Source organism: Nipponia nippon, unplaced genomic scaffold, assembly GCF_047370975.1.
Source record: "Nipponia nippon isolate SJK-2023a ecotype South Korea unplaced genomic scaffold, ASM4737097v1 scaffold_23, whole genome shotgun sequence".
Lineage (NCBI taxonomy): Eukaryota > Metazoa > Chordata > Aves > Pelecaniformes > Threskiornithidae > Nipponia > Nipponia nippon.
The window spans coordinates 8291096-8311535 of NW_028262340.1; the positions used below are offsets into that span (position 1 = coordinate 8291096).

General features: G+C 64.9%; 1 protein-coding gene across 6 annotated transcripts in view; it reads right to left on the minus strand.

Annotated features, from left to right (window-relative positions):
• The window catches only part of AHDC1 (AT-hook DNA binding motif containing 1), a 52607-nt gene extending 33012 nt beyond the window's left edge, over positions 1 to 19595 (minus strand). For 2 of the 6 annotated variants that reach the window (XM_087761058.1, XM_087761059.1), the window contains exon 1: positions 18861 to 18985. Coding sequence is in view for 2 of the 6 variants with exons in the window: in XM_087761056.1 (XP_087617182.1) it covers positions 18861 to 18981; positions 19424 to 19570 (268 nt within the window). In the remaining 4 variants the exon portion in view is untranslated. Of the gene's footprint in view, positions 1 to 2487; positions 2511 to 13788; positions 13979 to 18860; positions 18986 to 19270; positions 19336 to 19423 lie in introns of those variants that run through there. The other 4 variants (XM_087761056.1, XM_087761060.1, XM_087761057.1 and 1 more) reach the window with 4 other exon arrangements.
• Positions 19596 to 20440: the final 845 nt, after the last annotated feature.

Here is a 20440-nt window from a genome sequence, read left to right on the forward strand (position 1 = left end):
TCTCTCTCTGGTGACCCAATGTGCTTCCCATCTCAGGATGCACCACTTCCAGCCCTGCTCTGCACCTCCCAGCCTCAACGATGGCATGCAGGAGCCAGCAACGGGCCCAGCAAGGCGCCGGTTTGCCCATGGGGAAGCTGGTCCTACACACGGGGCCATACAGGGACTGGGCTCGCGGTGCCAGTGGCAGCAAGCATGGCATGGCAGCGTTCACCTGTGGTGCTCCTGGGAAGGTGCTAGTGTCTGGCTGTCCTGAGCTCCCTGCGGGTCCTGGAGACCTCTGGGCTCCTTTGCAAGAGCAGCTGCTGGGAATGGGCTCATCCAGCCTGTCCCAGGAATCTGGATCCGGCCAAGCCCCAGGGCTCATCCCTGCGGCGCTCCCAGCGTTCCCCTCTCCCTAGCCCTGCTTTCCACCAGATGTTGGGGCTGAAGGATGAAATGGCTCTTCCCAGCCCAGTCCCTGCCGCGTCTCTCTCCGGCTCCCGTTCCGGAGGCCTGATCCAACCACGCAGGCTGAATAAGTCTCTGCCTTTGTCCGGCTCCCCCCGCCGCGCTTCCCCTTATCTGGCCCAGCCGCCTTGCCAAGAGCAGGCAGGAGGATGGCGGCAGCGCCGAGCCGGTGAGGGAGAGGCCATTAACTCTTCTCCTGCTCCAGCTCCAAAGCCCCCCAGGGCCGCCGTTGCCCCTTGCAAAGTGCCGCCAGCACCTCTCCTCCATCCCTGCCTGCTCCCCAAAACCAGGGGACTCCCCCTCATTGCCTGGTGCTGCACCCCAAACTGCCCGGCTGGGCACAGCAGCACCTCCTTTGCATCCCCCACCCACGTCTCTACCCCCGGGGGGTCCGAGCATCCCTGGGGGGTTTGAGTATCCCCAGGGGGCTGCAACCAACGCAGGGGCTGGGCGAGGCAGGCGTCCCGGGGGCAGCGCAGAGCCAGGCTATCTGTCTGCAGAGCTCTGCGCGCAGCAATTAACCTCAAGAGAGCAGCCGTGGCTCCTGCCAAGAACCACATTAGGTGTGTGTGGCAGTGTCTAGACATGCGAGAGACCAGAGGCCTTGATCTGGAGGAAGGCGGCTCCATCCCTTCCCCCCCTTGCTCGCCTCCCCCCATGGATCCCCTCGCAGGGGTCCAGCCAGCCCCAAGGCTGGAGCATGGAGAACTGGAGGGATGCAGGGATGGGAGCGTGAGGCTGAGCTCAGCCCTGCATCCCTCTGCATGGGTGTGGATAGAAACAGCTCTGTGCTGGGCTTTTAACTGGGGCTCTGCTGCTTGGCATGGCATGGCGTGGCACAGCATGGCATGGCATCACACAGCACGGCTGTACCACTGCATCCCCACGGGTGCTGGATCCCCAGGTCCCCAGCCATCGGTGGGAGGAGGAGGAGGAAGGTGGCTGCAAGCAGTACCCGAGCCATATCCCAGCCAGGAAATGCAACGACCATCCTGGGGAGCCGGCAGCAAACCCCGGGATGAGCCCCGGAGCCAGGGACGGAGCTCGGAAGAGACCCAGGTCAACGCCTCCCCATGCCCATCCCGGTGAGCAGGCGGGTGCCGACAGCCTGTTTGCCCGGACAGGTCGGCACAGGTGCGGCAGAGCCGGGTGGGCACCGTGGGGGCCGGGCACCCTCCCCACCGGTGCCCCTTGCGCCTGTGACACCCCTTGCTCTAGCCTCCTGGGTGCAGCCACCCCAGACGGCTGCAGGATGCTCGGGAGAAGAGATTTTTCCCGACGTTAATTAATTAAAATAAACAGCAAATTAAATACAGCAAAATTAAAATAGCTCCGGAAATTAATTTTCAACAAAACCCACCTGGAAAGGCTGGATATTTAAAGAATTAATGGAGCCCTCTGAGACCGTAAAGAACCGCTGAGCTCCCAGCATCCACCAGCCCCCTCCGAGGCCCCCCCAGGGACCTGGGGCCGTGGAGAAGCCAGAATGGGACCCCCCGATCAGAGCCCGTCCCCAAGCCCAGCTCCCTCGTCCCCACACTGGACACCTCCTCCGCATGCTGCCTGCATGTCCCCGCTCGCAGCTGCCTCGCCTCACTGCTGCTTGCACGTGCCTGCATGCTGCCACGCCAGCGCACCGCAGGGAGGGAGGGATGCAGGCGAAGGATGCAGGCACGGCTCGCCATGGTCCCGCCAGAGGGAAACATCGGCCCCAGCCCTGGCATGGCTCGGTGCAGGGCTGCCAGCCCCCTGCCCGCTGAGGCTCTGCAGAGACGCCGGGCTCCCGCCTGCTTTGCCTGCTGGCTGGGGAAGCCAGTGGCGAACACCAGTGGTCCCCAGTCAACAGGACCTGCTCTGGCACGACGACGTCCCCATCCCCCTCCCGGGCAAAACCCGCAGCGATGAGGGAAACCCCGACCTCCAAAAGCCACCTGCCAGCCACTGGGTGCTCCGGGCCCTCCACAGCTCTCCCTACACGTAATCCCCCCGGCCAAGGCGGGATTACCGTGCAAACAGGCTGTGGGCAAAGCTCCTTACCAAGCACGATGGGCAGATCGACGGGCTCCTGAGGGGCCCGGTGAGGCACGGACAGAGCATCAGGTGGGCAGCAGACAAGGCGAGGTGCCGGAGAGCATCCCCATGCCCGGCTGGGCTCCAGCCTGAGACCAGGCACAACTTGTTGCACGGCTAGGGTGCACAGGACCGACTGTGACGGGAAGTCCCATCCAGCGCGCGCCGGCCCTCCCACGGCACCGGTGGCGTTTCCTCTCCCCGCGCACAGGCGTGTGCACAGGCGCAGCGACAGAGACACCGGTGAGCGAAAAAAGGCTCCGGAAGGAAATGGAGAAAGCAAGAAGAAGCCGGCAGGTGGAGAGCAGGAGGGGCTGCGGCCGCCCCCACCCTGACGTGGGGCGCGAAGGGGCATCCAGGGCTCCCCACCTCGCTGGGGTGCCTGGCTGTGCTGCCAGCACCAGCCTGCTCTGCAGACAATTTTCCATCTGGGGAAACTGAGGCACAGCAGCAGGCAGGGAGCAGCTCTGCACCCCGTGGTCCGTGCAGAGCCCCCCACCCTCCTGGGGAGGGAAACGCTCCCCTTCACTATGGCCGGGATGACACCAGCTCCCCGGCCTCCTCCTGCTCCACCCTGTTCCTGCAGGAACCCAGGAGTCCGGGCTCCGGGCAGGCAGCCAGCGCCTCCCTCCTGCCTGCGCCTCCCACCCTGCCTCCCTTGCCTGCACCGTGGACGCCCGGGGCCAGCTCCGGCCCTCGGCACCCGCATCCCCAGCCCGGCTCGCGCTGGCCTCCCTCCCCAGGCGCGCGCCTTCCCGCAGCGTGTCAGGGCGACCTTGGAGCGGTGCCACGGCCACTCCGCGCCAAACTTCCCGGCGCTCGGCGGCAATGCCCCCGGCAGAGCTGGGGGTGGGCAGGGGGATTTTTTCCCCCATGTATTTATTCATTGGGTGGGGTTTTTTCCTTGCCAGAGACAAAGGCAGCCTGCGTGCCCAGCCGCAGGGTTCAGAGGGTGCCAGCAGTGCCGGGACCCGGCAGCAAAGCCAGGGCCAGCCGCGCCAGGGGCTCTGGGTGGCCGGTTTCCTCCGCACACAGATGGCTGTTTCGACTCAGTCGAGCGCTTGACCTAAATCTCCTCCTGATCCACGGGAGCTGCAGTCCCTCAGCAGCACAGCTCAAGGCGAGGAGGAGGAGGAGGAGGATGAAGGGGGGGGACTGGGGCCAGCTGCGGACCGGCGGGAGGGTCGCGCCAAAGGGCCCCCCCACCCTGGGCTTGGCAGCGGGGCTGGCGGAGGCGGCGATGGAGGGAAGGAGGGGGGAAAAAATCTCCCACGCTTCAACCTCCAGCGCCTGCGTGCTGCACTCGCCGGGGCCAGGGCAACCGCCCCGCCGGGCTCGACACCCCGGCAGACCACTTCCTCGGAGAGGGGCCCCGGCGGAGGAAGCTCCAACGGCTCGAAAGTTTCGGCTGTGACTCAACCGCTGGCTGGGGTGACCGAGCTGGCCGCGGCAAGGGGGGCCTGTGGGACCCCAGGGGTTCGGGGCGCCGGGGTGGGGGATTTTTTTGGGTTCCCCAGACAAGGGTTGTCTGCGAGGCATCATGCTCCACCCCCAGCATCGGAGCAGCCCAAACCGGCTTCCCAGCGACAGCAGAAAGCTTTTAAAATCCCCTACGCGCGGCATGACTCACTCCAGAGCCAGTGCCCAAAACAAGCTCCGACACGGAGAGGAATGGCGAGAGCAGAGATGCTGGGGGCGGGCAGGAGGGGCTGGGGAGGGCCGGGGAGGGGGAAAGGGGGAGACAGAAGGAGGGAGAGAAAAGAGAAGAGGCAGAAATAACAGCATCTGAAACTCTGCCTGCTGGAGGCTAATTGGTTCCGGCACAGCCTGGTTTGTTTGGCAATGTTTCCTCTAATCCTTCAGGCTCCGTGCTCTCAGCCCCTGGGACATGGGGACATCTCGCCGCCCGGCACCGACACCCAGCCAGTGCCTTTGCGGCACTCCTGGCTCGATCCCCCCCACCCTGGGATGCAGAGGGGTGATGCTGGGACCGGCTCTGCCCACCCTGGGGTCCCCCTGGGGCTGCACCTCACCATGGTGACATCCTGGGGATGGTGTCCCCTTATGTGGCACTGGGTGCGAGGCTGCCCGGAGGACCGGGCAGGCGATAGTCAGGGCAGTGGAGGGAAGGGACGGGAAGGGAGGGGAGGGGAAGGGAAGGGGGGGCCCCAAGGCCCAGCACGGCTGAGGCAGAGCACTAGCCAAGAGTCGGCAGCTTTGTTCCAGGTGCCGGCTCCCTTTTTTTCATTAGGCTAATGGGATGCGGATGCATTATTCCATTCCACATGCTGCTAATGAACCACTCAGGCCAGTGCATTTGCATTAATGTGCAAAGCACTGGAGGAGGGTGGAGTGGCTGCATCTGGCCAAGGCTGACCTTCCCCACGCCGCCCAGCCTCCCCGGCGTGCGGCCCTGCAGCCCCCCGAGCCACGCTGCGCTCCTGCCGCTCTGCCGGACCCTTGATCTCCCCGGAACGGCTCCAACGCACATTCCTGGACACATTAACCAGCCCTGAGCAAGCCCCAGCCTGGCCACCCCAAGCTCGCTGCCTGCTGCCTGCGCTACTCTCTTGCCTGCGCCGCTCTCTTGCCTGCGCCGCACCCCACCAGCTCCCCCACCCCTCCCCATATGGATCCCAACTGATACCCCACTGCCGGCACCCCACTCTGCACCCCAGCCCTGACACCCCATAAGCAGAGGGGACCGCAGCATCCCTCCTGCGTGCTCCACCGCTCCCCAAAAAGCGATCACTCCCACATCCTGCAAGGAGACCCACTTGGCGTGTCCCCCCTCCCCAGTTATTTTTACCGGGAACTCCCAGCACCACCCCAAAGCTCCCCTCTGGCACCCCAAGGGAGTGGGGGGCTGTCTCCCAGGCCCTTCCCCCCCGGTGCTTGGCAGGCAGTGCTGGACGCGGGCGTCATCAGAGCCCTTGGGTTGTTTGTTACGGCTCCCAACTGCCTCTGTCCCCGGAGAGGTTTCGAAGGCGAGTGACCCACGAACTGGAATGTGCAAAGCCTCCAGCAAACAGAGCCAGCTGCCTACGCCCGCACAGGGGGGGCAGCAAGGGGAGAGCAGCCGGCCCCACAGCACAGCACAGCATGGCACGGCAAAGCACGGCACGGCACAGCATGGCATGGCTCCGTGCACGTGGCTGCGCAGACCCGACACAGATGCACGGCCCCGACGCACTCTCCCAGGTCGGGCAGCCACTCAGCTTGGGTGAGATGAGAGAGATGAGAGTGGTCCACTGGCCTTGCCATGTCCCCAGCACCGCCAGCCACTATGACAGGTCCCCCAAACTCCCGTGTTCCCCTTCCCACCTTCCTCACAGCCCATTTTTTGGCAGCACGTGGCCTCCCGGCACAGTGCCAAGCTGCAGGGGAGCTGTACTGGGAGGACGCTTCACCCCTCGCCCAGCTGCAAGACCTGCATCCTCGGGTGGCCAAAGGACCTCTAGGACAGGGCACAGCACGGTGGCAGTGCCAGGCCTCTGCCTTGGCCGGTGCCACCCTCCCCAGGTGCCGGGAGGGGTCCCAGCCGGCAGCAGCGGGGACGGGCACAGCCCTTCCTGCCCTGGGGGGGCATGGCGGGGTCTCAGGCGGCTCCGTGCCCGGTGAGTGTGTGAAGCCCCCGCACCCGAGCGCGTGCATGCCTGTGTCTGGGTTTGTCACAGCCTGGTGAGCAAGTTAATCTCAGGCTCCCTGACACGTGGAATAAAATCGCGATCCCGTAATGGAATTCATTCGTCTTCCTGTCCAGGCGAAGAACAAGCCCCCCGCTGCCCGCTGGGGCCAGGGCCGGGGCTGGGGCAAGGCAGCTGGTGGGCCAGCACCCAGCCGGGGGCCCCTGCCTGCACCCACCCTCCTCCCTGCTATGGGACCCAGCCGGCACAGGAGGGACATTCCTGAGAGCTTCTGCCCAGGGATGTGCAAATACCGGGTGCTGCAATGTGTCCCCTTCCCAGGGGACCTTGGCCACGTCTACAGGGGCAGTCGGGGTCACCCACACGGGTTGAACCCTCCCAGGGCGATCTGGGGTCCTACCCTGCTGGATGGCAGCCATAATGCTCACAAGAGGGGGAAAGGGAAACTGAGGCAGGCGGCAGTGCTAGGGAAAGGGCAATCATGGTGGCATGAAAAGAATAGGGGACAATGTCCCTCTGTCCCCGTGATGTCCCTCTGTCCCCACGGCTCCTTCTCTGCTCCTGGAGCCTTGGCCAGCCCTGGCAGGGAGGACCCACGCCAGGGACCCTGCAGGGACGGCACCCATGGGGGAGCCCAGCACATCCCCAGGGACCAGCTCACTCACAGCACGTGGCCCCTGCCGATGCCACGGGTGTAAGCAATGGAGAAAAGCCCTTGTGGGAGCCCAAGTGGGACAGGAGGCCATGGGGCTGCCATGCTGCCCAGTGCCTCAGTTTCCCTCTGGTGCCCACGCCAGAGGCAAGGCCACCTCCAGGCAGGAAAGCGGCCCCGCGGCCAGGGAGGAGGAGGAGAAAAAGGAGGAGGGCTGCTCCTTCCCGGGCACACAAAGCCCCTTTCATAGGGGTTGAGTTTGGATTTCCTCCGCCAGCCCAGCACCTCGCTGTCTCCTGCCCTGCCAGAAACGCTGTGGTCAGAGCAGGGGGCTGGCGGGTCGGGTGCCTGGGGGTGCATGGGGACCTTCGGGTGGCTTCATCCCTCACCCCAGCCATTGCCCCGACCATCCCTGTGATTATCCCCTCCTGTCAGCTTTTAATTATACCCCTAATAAAAGTCGCTTTGCAGGGAAACGGGAGCTTTGTTGCTCAGGAGCTCATCTGCTCCCGCTGCTCCTTCTCTGCTTTAAACCATAATCCTCAGCTGGGGACACTGCAATTAGCCACCGTGGAGCCGGGCACCATGTCACGGAGGATTAGGGCTCCCTTCAGCAGGGAGCTGGGGGACCCAGCTCCGGCGCAGATCGATGGCTCTGTGCGGGATGGGCTGTCCCTCGCCTGCAGCCTCTGAAGAAGAAGGACAAGCCTAAGACCCCCCCCAGCCAGGCAGCCCCCAGCCCACCTCCTCCGGCGTACCCACAGACCTGCACCCCTGCATCAGTACCACTGGGTTATTTCTGGGGTGCATGGGAGCCACGGACCCTCGACCGACCCTGCCGGAGGCCCCTGTGCAGGCAGACTCAAGGAGGGCTTGCCAGAGGTCGGGTGGCTTTGTACGATGTGACTATGGGGACAAAAATGGGGCCGGGGGGACCAACACGAGCCTCAAGCCATGTCCCCACATGCCTGCCCAGCCCCGATGCCTGCCCCCAGGGCCCTGTGGAAACTGAGGCACGGGGCACCAGGTGCCCGTGACGCACATCCCGCAGCAGCCCTGCGCCGAGGAGCCAGGGAGAGATGTGGTGCTGCCATGTTCGCGCACGCCTGGGAGGAGGGTGACAGCCCTCAGCCCTCTCCCCAGGTATAGTGTTCTGCTGCAAAATCAGGCAGGCTGCAGGCAGGCTGCAGGCAGGGAGCTGCCGTGCTGTCGGCCCCCACTCTCAGGCTGATAGACAACAGGGCCACGAGGGCTGCAAGAGCCATCGGTGCTCCCCAGCACCGAGGTGGTGGACCATCCGGCTCAGGCACCGGCACAGTGACGGTGACACGGGACCCTCACACATAGTGCAAAGGCCATGTCCATGGCACAGCAAAGTGGCAGTGGACATGGGGTCACTCGGCCCCTTAAGGCCCCCGAAAGGAGCTCGTGCATCGCTCCCGGTGCCTGCTCACCAATCAGCCTTTTCCCGGGGCTGGGGAGGCGAGCGTGCTCGTTAGCAGCCGCTCATTAAGAGCCCTCCAGGAGGAGGAAGGTACCCAGGGCACCTGCACCTCTGTTTAATGAGCTGCAGCACCATTAAACGCTGGAGGGGACCTTGGGCATGGCGGGGCTGCTGGTGTGGAGGGCTGACCCTCACCCTGACCCCCACCCTGACCCCCACCCAAACCACGGAGTGTGTCCCCAAGCCAGCATGGCTGGGGGACAGGGAGGGACGCAGGGACTTGAGTCATGGTGACAACTGCAGGCGGCAGCAGCAGTGGCAGGGCCGCGCAGCAGCTGCTGCCAGGAATGCCCCGAGCTCCCCGCCAGCCTCGGGGGGCACCTGACCGCAGCTTCACCCCCTGCCCACCACGCCTGCACCCATGGTTGCTGCACAGAGAGGGCAATGGTGGCCAGTGCTGGATAGCAGTGCCGTGCATTGCACCGGTGCCTGCACAGAGGCAGGACAGGACCCCTGGGTCCTCGGGGTCGGGACCTTCCCCCCGTGGGTGCCCCTGAGCTGGGAAAGGGACCCAGATGTCCTGCCCCCAAGGACCTTGCCCAGCACCCAGAGCTCCCAGTCTGGTCATTAAAGCACAGCCTCATGCAGCACCAAGAGGGGACCCAGGTGTCCGGAGCGATGTTCCTGGGTGCACCCTAAGACACACAGACGACCCCATGACCCCCACCCCAGCACCCAGTCCCACAGAACGCCTGGGTCCTCAGGCCTGAGCACCACGGCCACCCACCCTCCCACCCGCGTGGGGCTCTCCCTCGTTAATGTTTACTCGGGTTCGTTAGCGCCGGCACATCACCATGGCAACCATGCAAGCTGCGCGCCGCCATCGGCACCACCGCCACGAGGCGCAGGGACGTCCCCGTGCATGGGGTCACCGTGGGCACTCACCACTGCCACCACTCACTCCGGGCATGTGGGGCTGGGGGATGGTGTGGGGAGCAAGGGGGTGTGGGGGACATTGGGGTTCGCCTCCTCCCTGCCAGGGTAGCATGGCCCCGTGTCACCCAGACGGGGTGACAGCACCCGCTGCTCGCCCCCGAAGTGCCCACCGCCGCACCAGGGCTGCAGGCGTGTGTGCAGTGCTGCCAACATGCCTTGGTGCTGCATTATTTATAAACCGGAGGAGCAGAGGGCTCAGCAGCAGCTGCAGAGCCCTCACGGGCCACCTTGCCCCGAGTCACCCAGCCACCAAGCCCACTGGCATCGTGGTACCGCAGCTCCAGCGGCCAGGAGGGACAATGGGGACAAGGCTGCCCATGGGGCTGGCAGAGCCACAGGGCGGCCAGATGCCACTCTTGGACGTGGCGTGCGGCTGATGCAGCACGTGGAGAGGTCCGGTGTGTCCCCGTGTCCCCCACGCCAGCGCGGCACCCCAAGCTGCCTCCTGCCACCACATGAGCCCAGTGCAGATGGGTTTGGGTGATGGCAGCAAAGGGGTGCCCCCACCCAAGACCCAGCCAGCCCCCCTGCCACAGCACAGGGCAGAACCCCAGCTGTACCACAGCACCATTCACCAAGAGCAGGATGCAGCCCTGGCGTTTTCTCACACCACCGGGCTCTGTTTGCTACGGTAAACAGGTTTTCCTTAAGCTTTGCAGAATCCTCCTACCTCCTCCCCCCCTACGAGTCCCACGTCCGAGCTGGGAGGGGGAAGGCTGAGTTGGGGCTTTTAATTTTTCATTATTAATTTCCCATCGACGCCGAGAGGCGCCGGGGCTCACTCAGCCGCCCCCAGCATCGCCCCCCGCGCTCCCTCGCGCTCTCCTGGAGCTCTGCACCGGCTGAAGCTGAGCCAGGCTGCCGATAGGATTAATTCTGCATGACTGCCCATCTCCGCGGGGGGATCTAAGACCCTCAGGCCTGCAGCAATCTTTAAAATTCCTCCAGCCCAACTTAATTCCCTCTTCCTGCAGAGCTGGCGCATCTGCTGCAGTCAGGCACGGAGAGAGGGAGATGGAGGGAGAGGGGGGATGCCAGCACCCAGGACCGCCGCCGGCTCTGGCGCCAGGCGGTGGCCCTGCTATGGTGGTCACGGTCCTGTGTTGTCACCGTGGGGTCATGCAAAGCCACGCTGGTCACCCATCCCAGCGTGGTGGCGCAAGGAGAGGGTTTGCACTGGGGATGGGGGAAACTGAGTCACACTGGGGCAGCCCTGGCATGGTGGCCAGACGCAGCCCCCTGCACCACAGCCCTGGCACGTTGTCACACACTCCCCGCCCCGGGCTGGGACTCCCCAGACCAGGAGGCTGACTTAAAAATGGTGTTTTTCAAACACCTGTGGGCTCTGCCCCTCCAGAGGGTGGCTTGTTCAGACCCCCCCACCCTGCTATCACCCTCTGCAGCCCCGAAGGACAGACCCCCAGGGTCAAACATCATCCAGGGGCACTCAGGCTCCAGGATCCCTGGATTTTGGGATGCCTCAAGGAAACGCAGCTGCTGCTTGGGAAACAGCCCTGCACCCCTGAGCACAGCCCGGGGCAAAGCCCCCTCCTTGGCCCCTCTCCCAGGGTACAAGGACCCCAGTGTCACCCAGGGGCTGTGCACACCCAGAGCTGGCACTGCAGGACACCCTGCCCGCACGAGCTGCCACCAAACGGCAGCAGGGTGAGGAGCCTGGCCAAGCCGGGGGTGCTCCCCCCCAAAGCCCCGCCATGCACCGCGGCAGCCCGGGGACGGCGGCGTGTCCCCGCGCTTTGAAGGCTCAGCCGCTGCCACGCCGAGGCTGGCAGCCGGCGGGCAGAGCTAACCTTCAGGGGGGCAGTGGGGAGAGGAAACAGAGGGGGGCATGCAGCCACCAAATTCCAACCCCTGCCTGCACCCACTGACCAGCAGCACGGCCAGCCTCCAGAGGTGTCAGCAGCTGCCAGACCCAGGAGAGCCATCCCTCTGCCTTCTTGCCTGCAACTTGCCCAGCTCGCCTGGCAGCCGGGAGAAAGGCGAGGAGCGCAGCACAGCCCAGCTGCCGGCAGAGCTGCGGATACATGCATTTAAATCACTTATATCTTTACTTTCTCCTGCGCTGGCTGTGAGATGGGCTTTTTTTGCATGCGTAATTAGGGGGTGGAACAGATGGTGGAGGGTTCGTTTAAAGTAATGCATCCATTAAAATAACCTTCGCTGTCGGGGACTGTGCTCTGACAGGGGCCTGTTTCACCGGGGGCGGTGGGGAGGCGGGGGGGCTTTGTTCTGCAGGGTGTGGGGGGGATCGGACTTTGGGAAGGCGGCCGGGGGCCAGAGCACATGCTTCCTCTGGGATGCATCATGCCAGATCGTGGGATGAAGGGGCGAAGCTAGTCCAGATACACCGACCTGTATTGCCACGGATGGATTGTGCATGAGAGCTGGGGCCAAACCGGGACCAAACTGGGGCCAAACTGGGTTTGAACCGGTCCTCTCCAGGGCTCAGTTTCCATAGCAATACGATGGCAGTGAGACGGCGGGAATGCAAAGCCCAGTCAAGGGCCAGCAGCCAGCCCTCCGGCATCTCTCAGGCTGGGGAGGATGCCATGGGGTGGGCACAGTCCCTGCAGTCCCCGAGGGCGGCAGCTCCGGGGTACCCCAGCCAGAACTGCCACCCTTGGGGACCACGGGGACCATGCCTGCCTCTGTCCCCCACTCACCCTAGAAACCCAGAATAGGCTGGAGGAGGACATTTCGCCTTGCCACACAGCACCAGCCACCTCTCCTGTTTCAAACCCCGGGTTCCCGGGAGAGGCAGGAGGGCTTTGTTCAGGCACCGGAGGAGCGGAGGCCAGAGAAAGCAGGAGTGCCCTGCCAGCTCTTGTGTTTCACTCCCAAGGAATGCCGGGGAGGGGAACACTGTTCCCCCCGCCCCGACGGGCACAGGGCCTGGCTGCAGGGTGCTCAGGTTGGGAGGAAGAGGAGGGGAGGGCGCAGGGATGAAGGATGGGGAGGTGGGCGTCGCTCGGATGCCGTGGTACCACGTGTGGATGGGGCTGGCAGCGGATGGGCTGTGAGGGGGACGACACATGATGACACGCACCCACAGTGGCACAGCAATGCCGAGCACCGTGCTTGCTCGGTTGGAGCAGAGCAAATAATTCAGAGTGAGAGCTACTGAGCAAATATTACACCCTTGTCCTGGAGGAGAAGGGAAGCTCCCACAGGTACCCCCCAAATTTGGGGGTTCCAGAGAGGCAGACGCCGGGGAAGGGGCTGGGGAAGAGCAAGAGCAGCAGCTAACCCAAAGCCACCCATGCGTGTTCAGCTATTTAGTGTGCACTTGCTAAGGTGCTTCTGCTGCCTTTAGGGCATTGCTGCATTTCAAGCATCAGAGGTGGGAACTGGGGGGGGATGGGGAGCAAATGCCAGGGCTGCACTTGGGGGGCAGGGGGTTGTCCCCTTTCCGGCTGGGCTGGGGCAGGGGGCAAGGCTGGCCCCCCGCCATAGCGCAGGGAGCCCAGGGAGGGCTGGGACAAGCTCAGCTTTGCCCAGAGACGTGCAAAGGCTGGCCCCTGCCTCGCTACCTCGTCCCTGGCCACAGCCCTCAGACCCTGTGGGGCCATGCGTCTCTCCCTCCTCCTCCTCCTCCTCCTCCTCTTCCTCCTCCTCCAGCCCCTACGTGCCTCGCTGTGCCTCGATGGCACCCTGGGGTGTCCCCAAGCACTGGCGTGGCCCAGGGAACAGCCAACGGCTGTGGTAATGTGGCGGCTGATGCCAGCAGCGGGACGGAGCTGCTGCTCTTGCCAACCCCTCCATGCCCAGTGCCAGGGGCAGAAAGCGAGATGCCGACAGCAGCGTCAGTGTGCCAAGGGCAGCAGCGTCAGTGTGCCAAGGGCAGCAATGGCAGGTGCCGGGCAAAGGACCGAGGGGACACACAGGATGGCAGCAATGCACTGGGGACTGCCAGGGAGACACCAACAGCCAAGAGGGGATCGCAGCAGGACCCAGACCACAGGGTGAGGGGGTCCCCAGGCCAGCAAGGGGAAAAGCCCCTCCGGTTCGCCCTCCCCAGCCTCATGCATGCGTCGAGGAGGAGCCACCACACCTGCCAGCCGAGGGACACTGGGCTTTGCCCCGCTGCCGCTCACACAGCCCCGTCCCCCCACTGCCGAGCCCCCGCTCCGCCGCCCCCACCCTCCTGCTTGCTGATCCCAAACTCCCCCGTCTCATCCCTGTCCTCTCCCCAGCTCACCTGCCATCACCCCCTCATCCACCCGCCAGGCCCCGGCACGCCGCCCCTTCGCTTTCCCCGGAGTTTCGGCCAGTGCCTTTGATGCACCCCAACACTCTGAGCTCTTCCCACTCCCCAGCCAGCAATCCACCAGGAAAAATGGTCCCAAAAACCTTCCCCACATCCACGCCAGCTCTGCCAGCTCTGCGGGTCTGGGGGGGCCGCGGGCTGGCCCCCCACTCACCAAGAGCAATAGCGCCTTGTTCCAGCCCGGCTCTGTCCTCTCCCGCCAGGCTGCAAACACCTCCCTGGGCAATGCGCTGGCCACTCTCACCTCTACGTCTCTCCCGCTGTTTCCCAGCTCCCTCCTGACAAATCCCCGTTCCTGATTGCTTCTCCTCCCCGCAGGTCCATATTAAGCTACATTCTCCTTTCAGCTGGGTGGAAAACAGCAGTAATAACCATGTGGAGAGAGCCGTGCCCCCCACCTCCACTTCCCTCCCACTTTGGGGTTCAAATTTCATTTCAGCAAAAAAGCTTCCCCCGCCTCCAATTTCTTCCCCCAAACCGAGTCGCTGTCGTCTCGTCTGATCTCGGCAGGGGCCGTATGGATGCTCAGCTCCTCCTGGTTCAGGATCTGCTGCCAATCTGGACCTCGCAAACTGGTTCTCACACAGCTCCCGCCTAGCACCTCCCTCTCAGCATTTATTGTCCCTCCTCAGCCACCCAGCCCCAGCTTGCTCCCTGCCACCCTGCTCCCCTGCCACCCACTCCCTGCCACCCTGCTCCCCCTGTCACCCTGCTCCCATGCCACTCGGCTGGCGATTCGTGGAGTACCACGCTCCCCTCCTGCCCCTGCTTCTGCTCAGGCGCATCCATCCCAAACCGAGCCACCGAGTTCACTGGGCGAGATTTACTCCCGGTGAATTCCCGGGGGGCCCAGCGGAGCCGGCTGCTGGCAGGGAGCGGGGCGGCACTATTGCCTCCAGCTGAGCAGCTTCCCTCTCTCCTGCAGCTGAAGAGCTCATCTCCCTCGCCCAAGGCACTCCGTCCTCCTCCAGATATTTTAGGCCCGGGTTTTGCGAGGAATGTACAGGCGCCGAGCCCAAGCCGATGCGCTGAAGTCAGCAGGAGGCAAAGAGCGTGCGTGGGGCTCGGGGCCCCGGGGGTGGCGGCGGCGGCGCGGGGATAGGATGGGATGGGATGGGATGGGATGGGATGGGATGGGATGGGATGGGGTGGGATGGGATGCGATGGGATGCTGCTCCCCCCGCCTGGAGCTCGTTTAGTGGCGGGAAGGGCAGAGGTTGGAGCTGGCGGATGCCAGAAGTGCTTTGCTCTCCCTCCGAGAGGATCAATACCACATTTCGCCGCTCCCCCATCTCCCCGCATCGCGCCAGGCCAGGCTGCATCAGCGCTCACCCGTGTGCACGCCTGTGCGGGGTAGGCTTTGGCACGAGGCGGGGGGGGTCCCCACTGCGGTCTGTCCCCGTCCCCTTCACCAAGGAGGGGAAGGAGGTGTTTTCACCACGGTGGCGCATCCCCTGCCAGCACCTGCCCAGACCCACCTTCACCCCCAGCTCCACATGCCAGCCCCATCCCTGCGCACCAAACCCTGCCCACACGCCAAACCCTGCCCACGCACGTGTGGATGGCTCCCGCTAACACCCCCTCCTGCCTGCCTGCAACCCCCTGACCCCCTGCACCCCCATCCAAGCACCGCCCGCAGCCCATCCGCTGCAGCCCCCCTCCACACCATGGCAGCTCATCACACCTCCCAGCCCAGCTCGGCATTCCCGAGGGGGGCTTCGGCCCTGCTGCAGAGGGAGTCCCCGGCGTGGCAGCGCGCGCCCGCCCTTGTCACGGCCCCGCTGGCACGCAGGCATCCTACGTGCTCCAACAGGTGAGCCCCCGGGGCAGCGTTCCTGCCTGGGCCGGGAACTGTCCCCACCGGGCAGCCGGTTTGCAGGCATGTTCCTTCCCAGCACGTCCCTCCCTCCTTCCCCTCCATATCCAGCCAGCCTCCCTCGGCCGGCAAAAGGGGGGAGCCGACGGATTTTAATGAGCTCCCCGGAGGCATCGCTCCGCACCCCCCCTCCCGCCTATTCCCGCGCCCAGGAACCAATGCTCTGAAACACAACCCTCAGTGGCAAGCCTGGAAAAAAACCACAGGGCACATTTCCCCCCCCTTTTCCCTCCTCGCCTCCCCCAGCTTTTTGCTCTCCTGCCGATGCCAAAGACCCAGCCGGGCTCTTGTGCTTTCACTCGCAGCTGCAGCTGCCGATTTTCGCTGTAAGCCCTTGTGCCTAGAAGGCCCAGAGCGAGGGATTCTGGGACACGGTGATTGAAGACAGCACCAGCGCGGAGACCATTGCTCAGACTTTCCCTGTCTGTCGCCCCAACGCTCAACCCACAGAGAGGGAGGGGAAAAAAAAAAAGAAAGAAAAAAAAGGAAAGAAAGGGGAAAAAAAAAAAAAAGATGGAGAGGGGAAAAAAAAACGGACTGGCGCTCGCCCCTTCCCACCCACGCAGAGCGGCACGCTCCGCTGCGCCGGCACCGAGTGCTCCAGCCTTTGCCTGGGTCAGCCAGCCCACGAGACCAGGGTGAGCTCCCCAGCGCCGCAACACCCCAGTGAACTGCCGACTGCTTCACTTTGCAATGCCAAATCCCACCGCGAGCGCACCAGATCCCTCCGACCGCGCAGCCTGCCTTACATTGCCTTAAAAACTCAGGGCAGGCACCTTAGCCGCACCCCGTTTGTTTCCCCTCTGTGTTATTTTGAAGGAAAAATAATAACAACGCAGCTTTTGAGCCACTGTTTGCGGCACAGGGTAAATACCAGGGCACGGGTGCAAGGGGAGGCGATGCCACGCGCAATGCCAGGTCCTCGTGCGAAGCCAAAATGCTCACCTGCGGCAGTGGGACCATCGGGATGCACCCTGGAGCCAAGCAAACACCCTGGGCGCATGTCACCACATCGCCTCTGCATGCAAAGGCCCCCGAGGGAGGGGGTCCCCAGTGTCCAGGTGTGCCTGGGGAAGGTCCCACGGGACCAAATACCTGCCCTCCAGCACATGCGCCAGGCCAAAGCATCGCTCATCACATGCCCCCAAGGCAGAGCAGGAACAACTCCAGCCCGGACAGACAGACATGCGGCGGGGAGCAGGAGAACCAGGCTGTGACCCCGTGGACCGCCATGCCGGTGAGAGGAGGGGGCCTGCACAGCATCTCCCGGTCAGCTGAGCCCTCGCACCCTGAGAACTGCCCCCGGCATCACCAGCGCAGCCAGACCACACGGCACATCCCAGCTCCGAAGTTCGGTGGGCGGCGAGACTGGGGAGGGGACAGCGGTGGGGGGGACATCTGCGACGCATTCAGGGGCCATCCCGCATCCGGGCAGCCCAGCCACAGCCCAGCATCCAGCCAGCCAGCCCCGGCGGGGAGCCCTGCCCTGTCGCCAGCCAAAAATCCCCCCCCTCCCCATCCCTCCCGCTCCCCCTCTCCACACTCCCGTTAACGAGCCCGGAAGAAGGAAACAGCCCTCCCCACCGCTGCCCTGTTTACCAAGAGCTGGTTCCAAGCACTCAGGAGAATAGCAGGAGCATTTCAAGGCCCTGTTTCCACTCGGCTGACACACACTATTTATAGAAGCCCACAATTCTCCCAGAGCTTTCCTCGGGATCTCAGCAGAAATAGCCTGCCCCGGGTCTGTGCTGCCTCCTCTAAGGAGGCCAGGGCAGTGCCGGCCCCCCCAGGCTTCCCGTAACCTTCCACGGGCTTCCATCGCTTCTGCTCCACCGGCCGCCCCGCTCCCAACACGTCCTTGGCTACCCCGTCCCTGCCACAGTGTCAACGCTTCGCCTCTCCCCCCCCTCCCAAAACCCTGGCCATCTCCACCTCCTGCCGGATCGGTTCCCGGCGGGTGCGCGGTGGCTCCGGCGGGTACGCGGTGGCTCTGGCTGGCATCCGCTCGCCGGACGACGGAGGGAGGGAACTGGACTGTGGTTCACGGGGAGGGGGGAGGCTGGCGGCTGGCGGCTGGGCGAAAGCCACCTCCCGCCTGACTGCATCGGAGCGCGGCAGAGCCCCGGGGGACTCGCACCGGGGATGGAATTGGCCTATTCAGGTTACAGAGACATGGCAGAGCGGAATTTGGCGCCACGCCATCCCTTCTCCAGCCCCCCCCTCGCCCTCCTCTTCCCCCCCTCCCCACCACCACCACCACCCTCCCCTGCAAATTCCTCAGCCCAGCAGGAGAAGCCAGTGTAAGGGGACACCTGGGGGGGTGAGGAAGAGGGGGGAGGCCTGGGGGGGCCCCGATTCGGACCACACGCCCCCAGCGCCCGCCGGCGTCTGGGTCGAAAGCGAGAGGGCAGGATCTGTGCCCGTCGCCCTCGGGGTTCGCTTCTGCTCTCTGTCACGCCAGGATAAATCTGGAGCGACTCCACCGCGCGCCGGGGCTCGCGGCAGCACACAATGAGCTCAGCCCGTGGTTTTTGGTGGCTGTTCTGGCAGCCACGGGCTGAGGGGCTGGATGCACGAGGCCACCTGGTTGCAGCTGGGGCCACGTCCTCCCCAGGCACGTAAACAAGGGGGGACCCAGGTGCCTCCACCTGCCCCAGCCTTAGGGACACCAAACACGTTCCCGGGGTGGGCAGAGGGTCTGGCGTTAGCGTGACCCCCGTGGGGTGACTCCAGCCCCTGCCAAAGCCACCGGTCCCCCGTGGTCCCCATTGCCATGCAAGCACCGAGGGGCCACGCCGGGGGCAGGGGGGGGAGAGGATTTAAATCAGCTGATCGATAAAAACAAATCAGAGGGGGGATGACAGGCACCGAAGCGACAACCGCTTGCCAAGCCCCGCGCCGTGGACCACGCAACTTCGCCGGCGGGGCTGGGGCGAGCCCCCCACCCCCACCCCCCGGAGCTGCCCCCCGCGGGCCAGCCCGCCGCTCCCCGGGGTCCGGCTGCCAGAGGAAGGGAGGGTGGGATGCTCTGCCCCGGGGGGCCCCCCACGTCCCCCGGGAAGCCCGGCTAACCCCAAGCGTTGTTGACACGCTCGGCTCCGGCGGCGGCCTGCCTTCTAGCGGAGGGAGCCGGCTCTGACAGCTGTCACTCAGCGCTCGCAGCCGGGGGGGGGAAGCGGCGGGGGGGGGCGGCCAGGGGGAGGTGGCCGAACTCTTGGAGATCGCAGCCCCCCCGGCGGGGGCTCGCCCCGGGCCCCCCCCCGCACGCCCCTCCCCGCCCCAAGTGCCATTAAACTCCTGCAATTTTGGCACCAACTCGCCGCGCAACTTCAGCGCCTCCTTCCCCCCTCCCGCTCTGCCCGAAGGGGGTGTCCCGTGTGTCCTCCCCCCCCTCCCCGCCTCCCAGCCCCACACAAAGGCGGGGGGTCCCCGGTACTCACCCGCCGGCTGCTGCGCTCCGAGCCCCTCGGAACCCGCCCGCTTGGGGAGGCTCCTGCCGTCCGGCGGGGCTGCGTCCTGACCGGCCGCGGGAGTCCCGGAGCCCTCGGCACCGCTCGCCACCTTCAACGAGAGCATTTCCAGCGCCTCCTGCTCACATTCTCCCCAGGCAACTCCGCTCCTGCCAGCCCGCCCCCTCCTCCGTCCCCTGCCTGCTCTTTCCTCTCCGCTTTCCTCCTTCCCTCTTCCCCCCCCTCCACCCCTCTATTTTATTTTTTTTCCGGGCTTTTCTCTCCCCTCTGCCGCTTAGCTTTTTTTTTTCCCCACTAATTTTTTTTTCCTCCTCTTCCCCCCCCCCTTCGCCTCTCACACACACAAAAGGCAGCGGAGCGGGAGGCGGAGGGGAACCGACCTCCCCTCTGCGCCTCCGCCGCTCGCCGCCTGCGGAAAGCAAAGAAAGACACAGCGCAGCAGAGCCCTGGCTTGCCGCTGCCTCCCCCCTTCCTCCTCCTCCTCCTCCTCCTCCTCCTCCCTCCTCCTCCACCTCCTCCCCCCTCTCTCTTGCCTTCTGCCGCTCCCGGCTTTGTGGGGGCTGGGATAAAAAGGGGGGGAGCGGAGCCGGCGGCGAGGCGCGCCCTGCCCCTCTCTCCTCTCCGTGCGCGGCGGGGACCGCGGCTCCGCTTCGCTCCGCTGTCAGCGGCACGGCCAGCATCCGGCACCCCGGGGAGCCGTGCAGCACCGCCGGGGCATGCCGGGCCTTGTAGTCCTTCCTTTCCCCCCCCCCCCTTTTTTTTTCCCCTCCTTCCTTTCCTCCCCCCCTCCGCCCCTCTTTCTCCTCCCCGCCGTTGCGAAGCGCGCAGGGAGGGGCGCAAACGGGCGCGCCTCCGTTGCGTGCTGCTTGGGGAGGGGGATACTTATGGGGGGGCACCCGGGAGGGGGGCACCGAAGGTGGTTTGCCCCCCCCGGGTGCCCCCCCCGAGGTCCCAATGGGATGCGCGGGGCATTGCTGCCCTCTCCCGGGTTACACCCGCACTGCGCACCCCCCTCCCTGAGGATGCAGGGGTGAGGGGACACAGCGCCTGCAAGCCCCCCCATCACAATCCGGGGTGCACATCTGCACTTCATCACCCTCCCCGTCTCAGCACCCCTTTCCCCCCCCCCCCCCCCCTTTTAATTAATTTTGTTTTTAAGCAGAAGCTCTGTCTGGGGCCTGGAAACTTCCCCACTGTTTGGTAACACCCTGCTCTTCTACTTTCTTTGGGGTACGGAGCTGTGTCCTCTCTCAGCCAGGTCCCAGAGGGGATGCCAGGAGGGCAGGTGGTGACTGAGGCCCCTTGGGACAGCGGTGGCAGAGCGGGGAGCTGCCCCCAGCTCTCCGAGCACCCTGTGACCTCCCTCCCTGTGGCTCCGTCGAGCATCTCTCCAGCTCCTTCCCTCCAAGTCTTCGCCAATGTTAATGTTCCCAGAGCCAGGTAGATACAATATAATTAAAGTAGATAATACTACTGATGTTTGTTATGACATTGTGTTTTTGTGAGTGACGAGTGAAGGGTTAACTCCAGGGAATTGGGAATATTGCTTG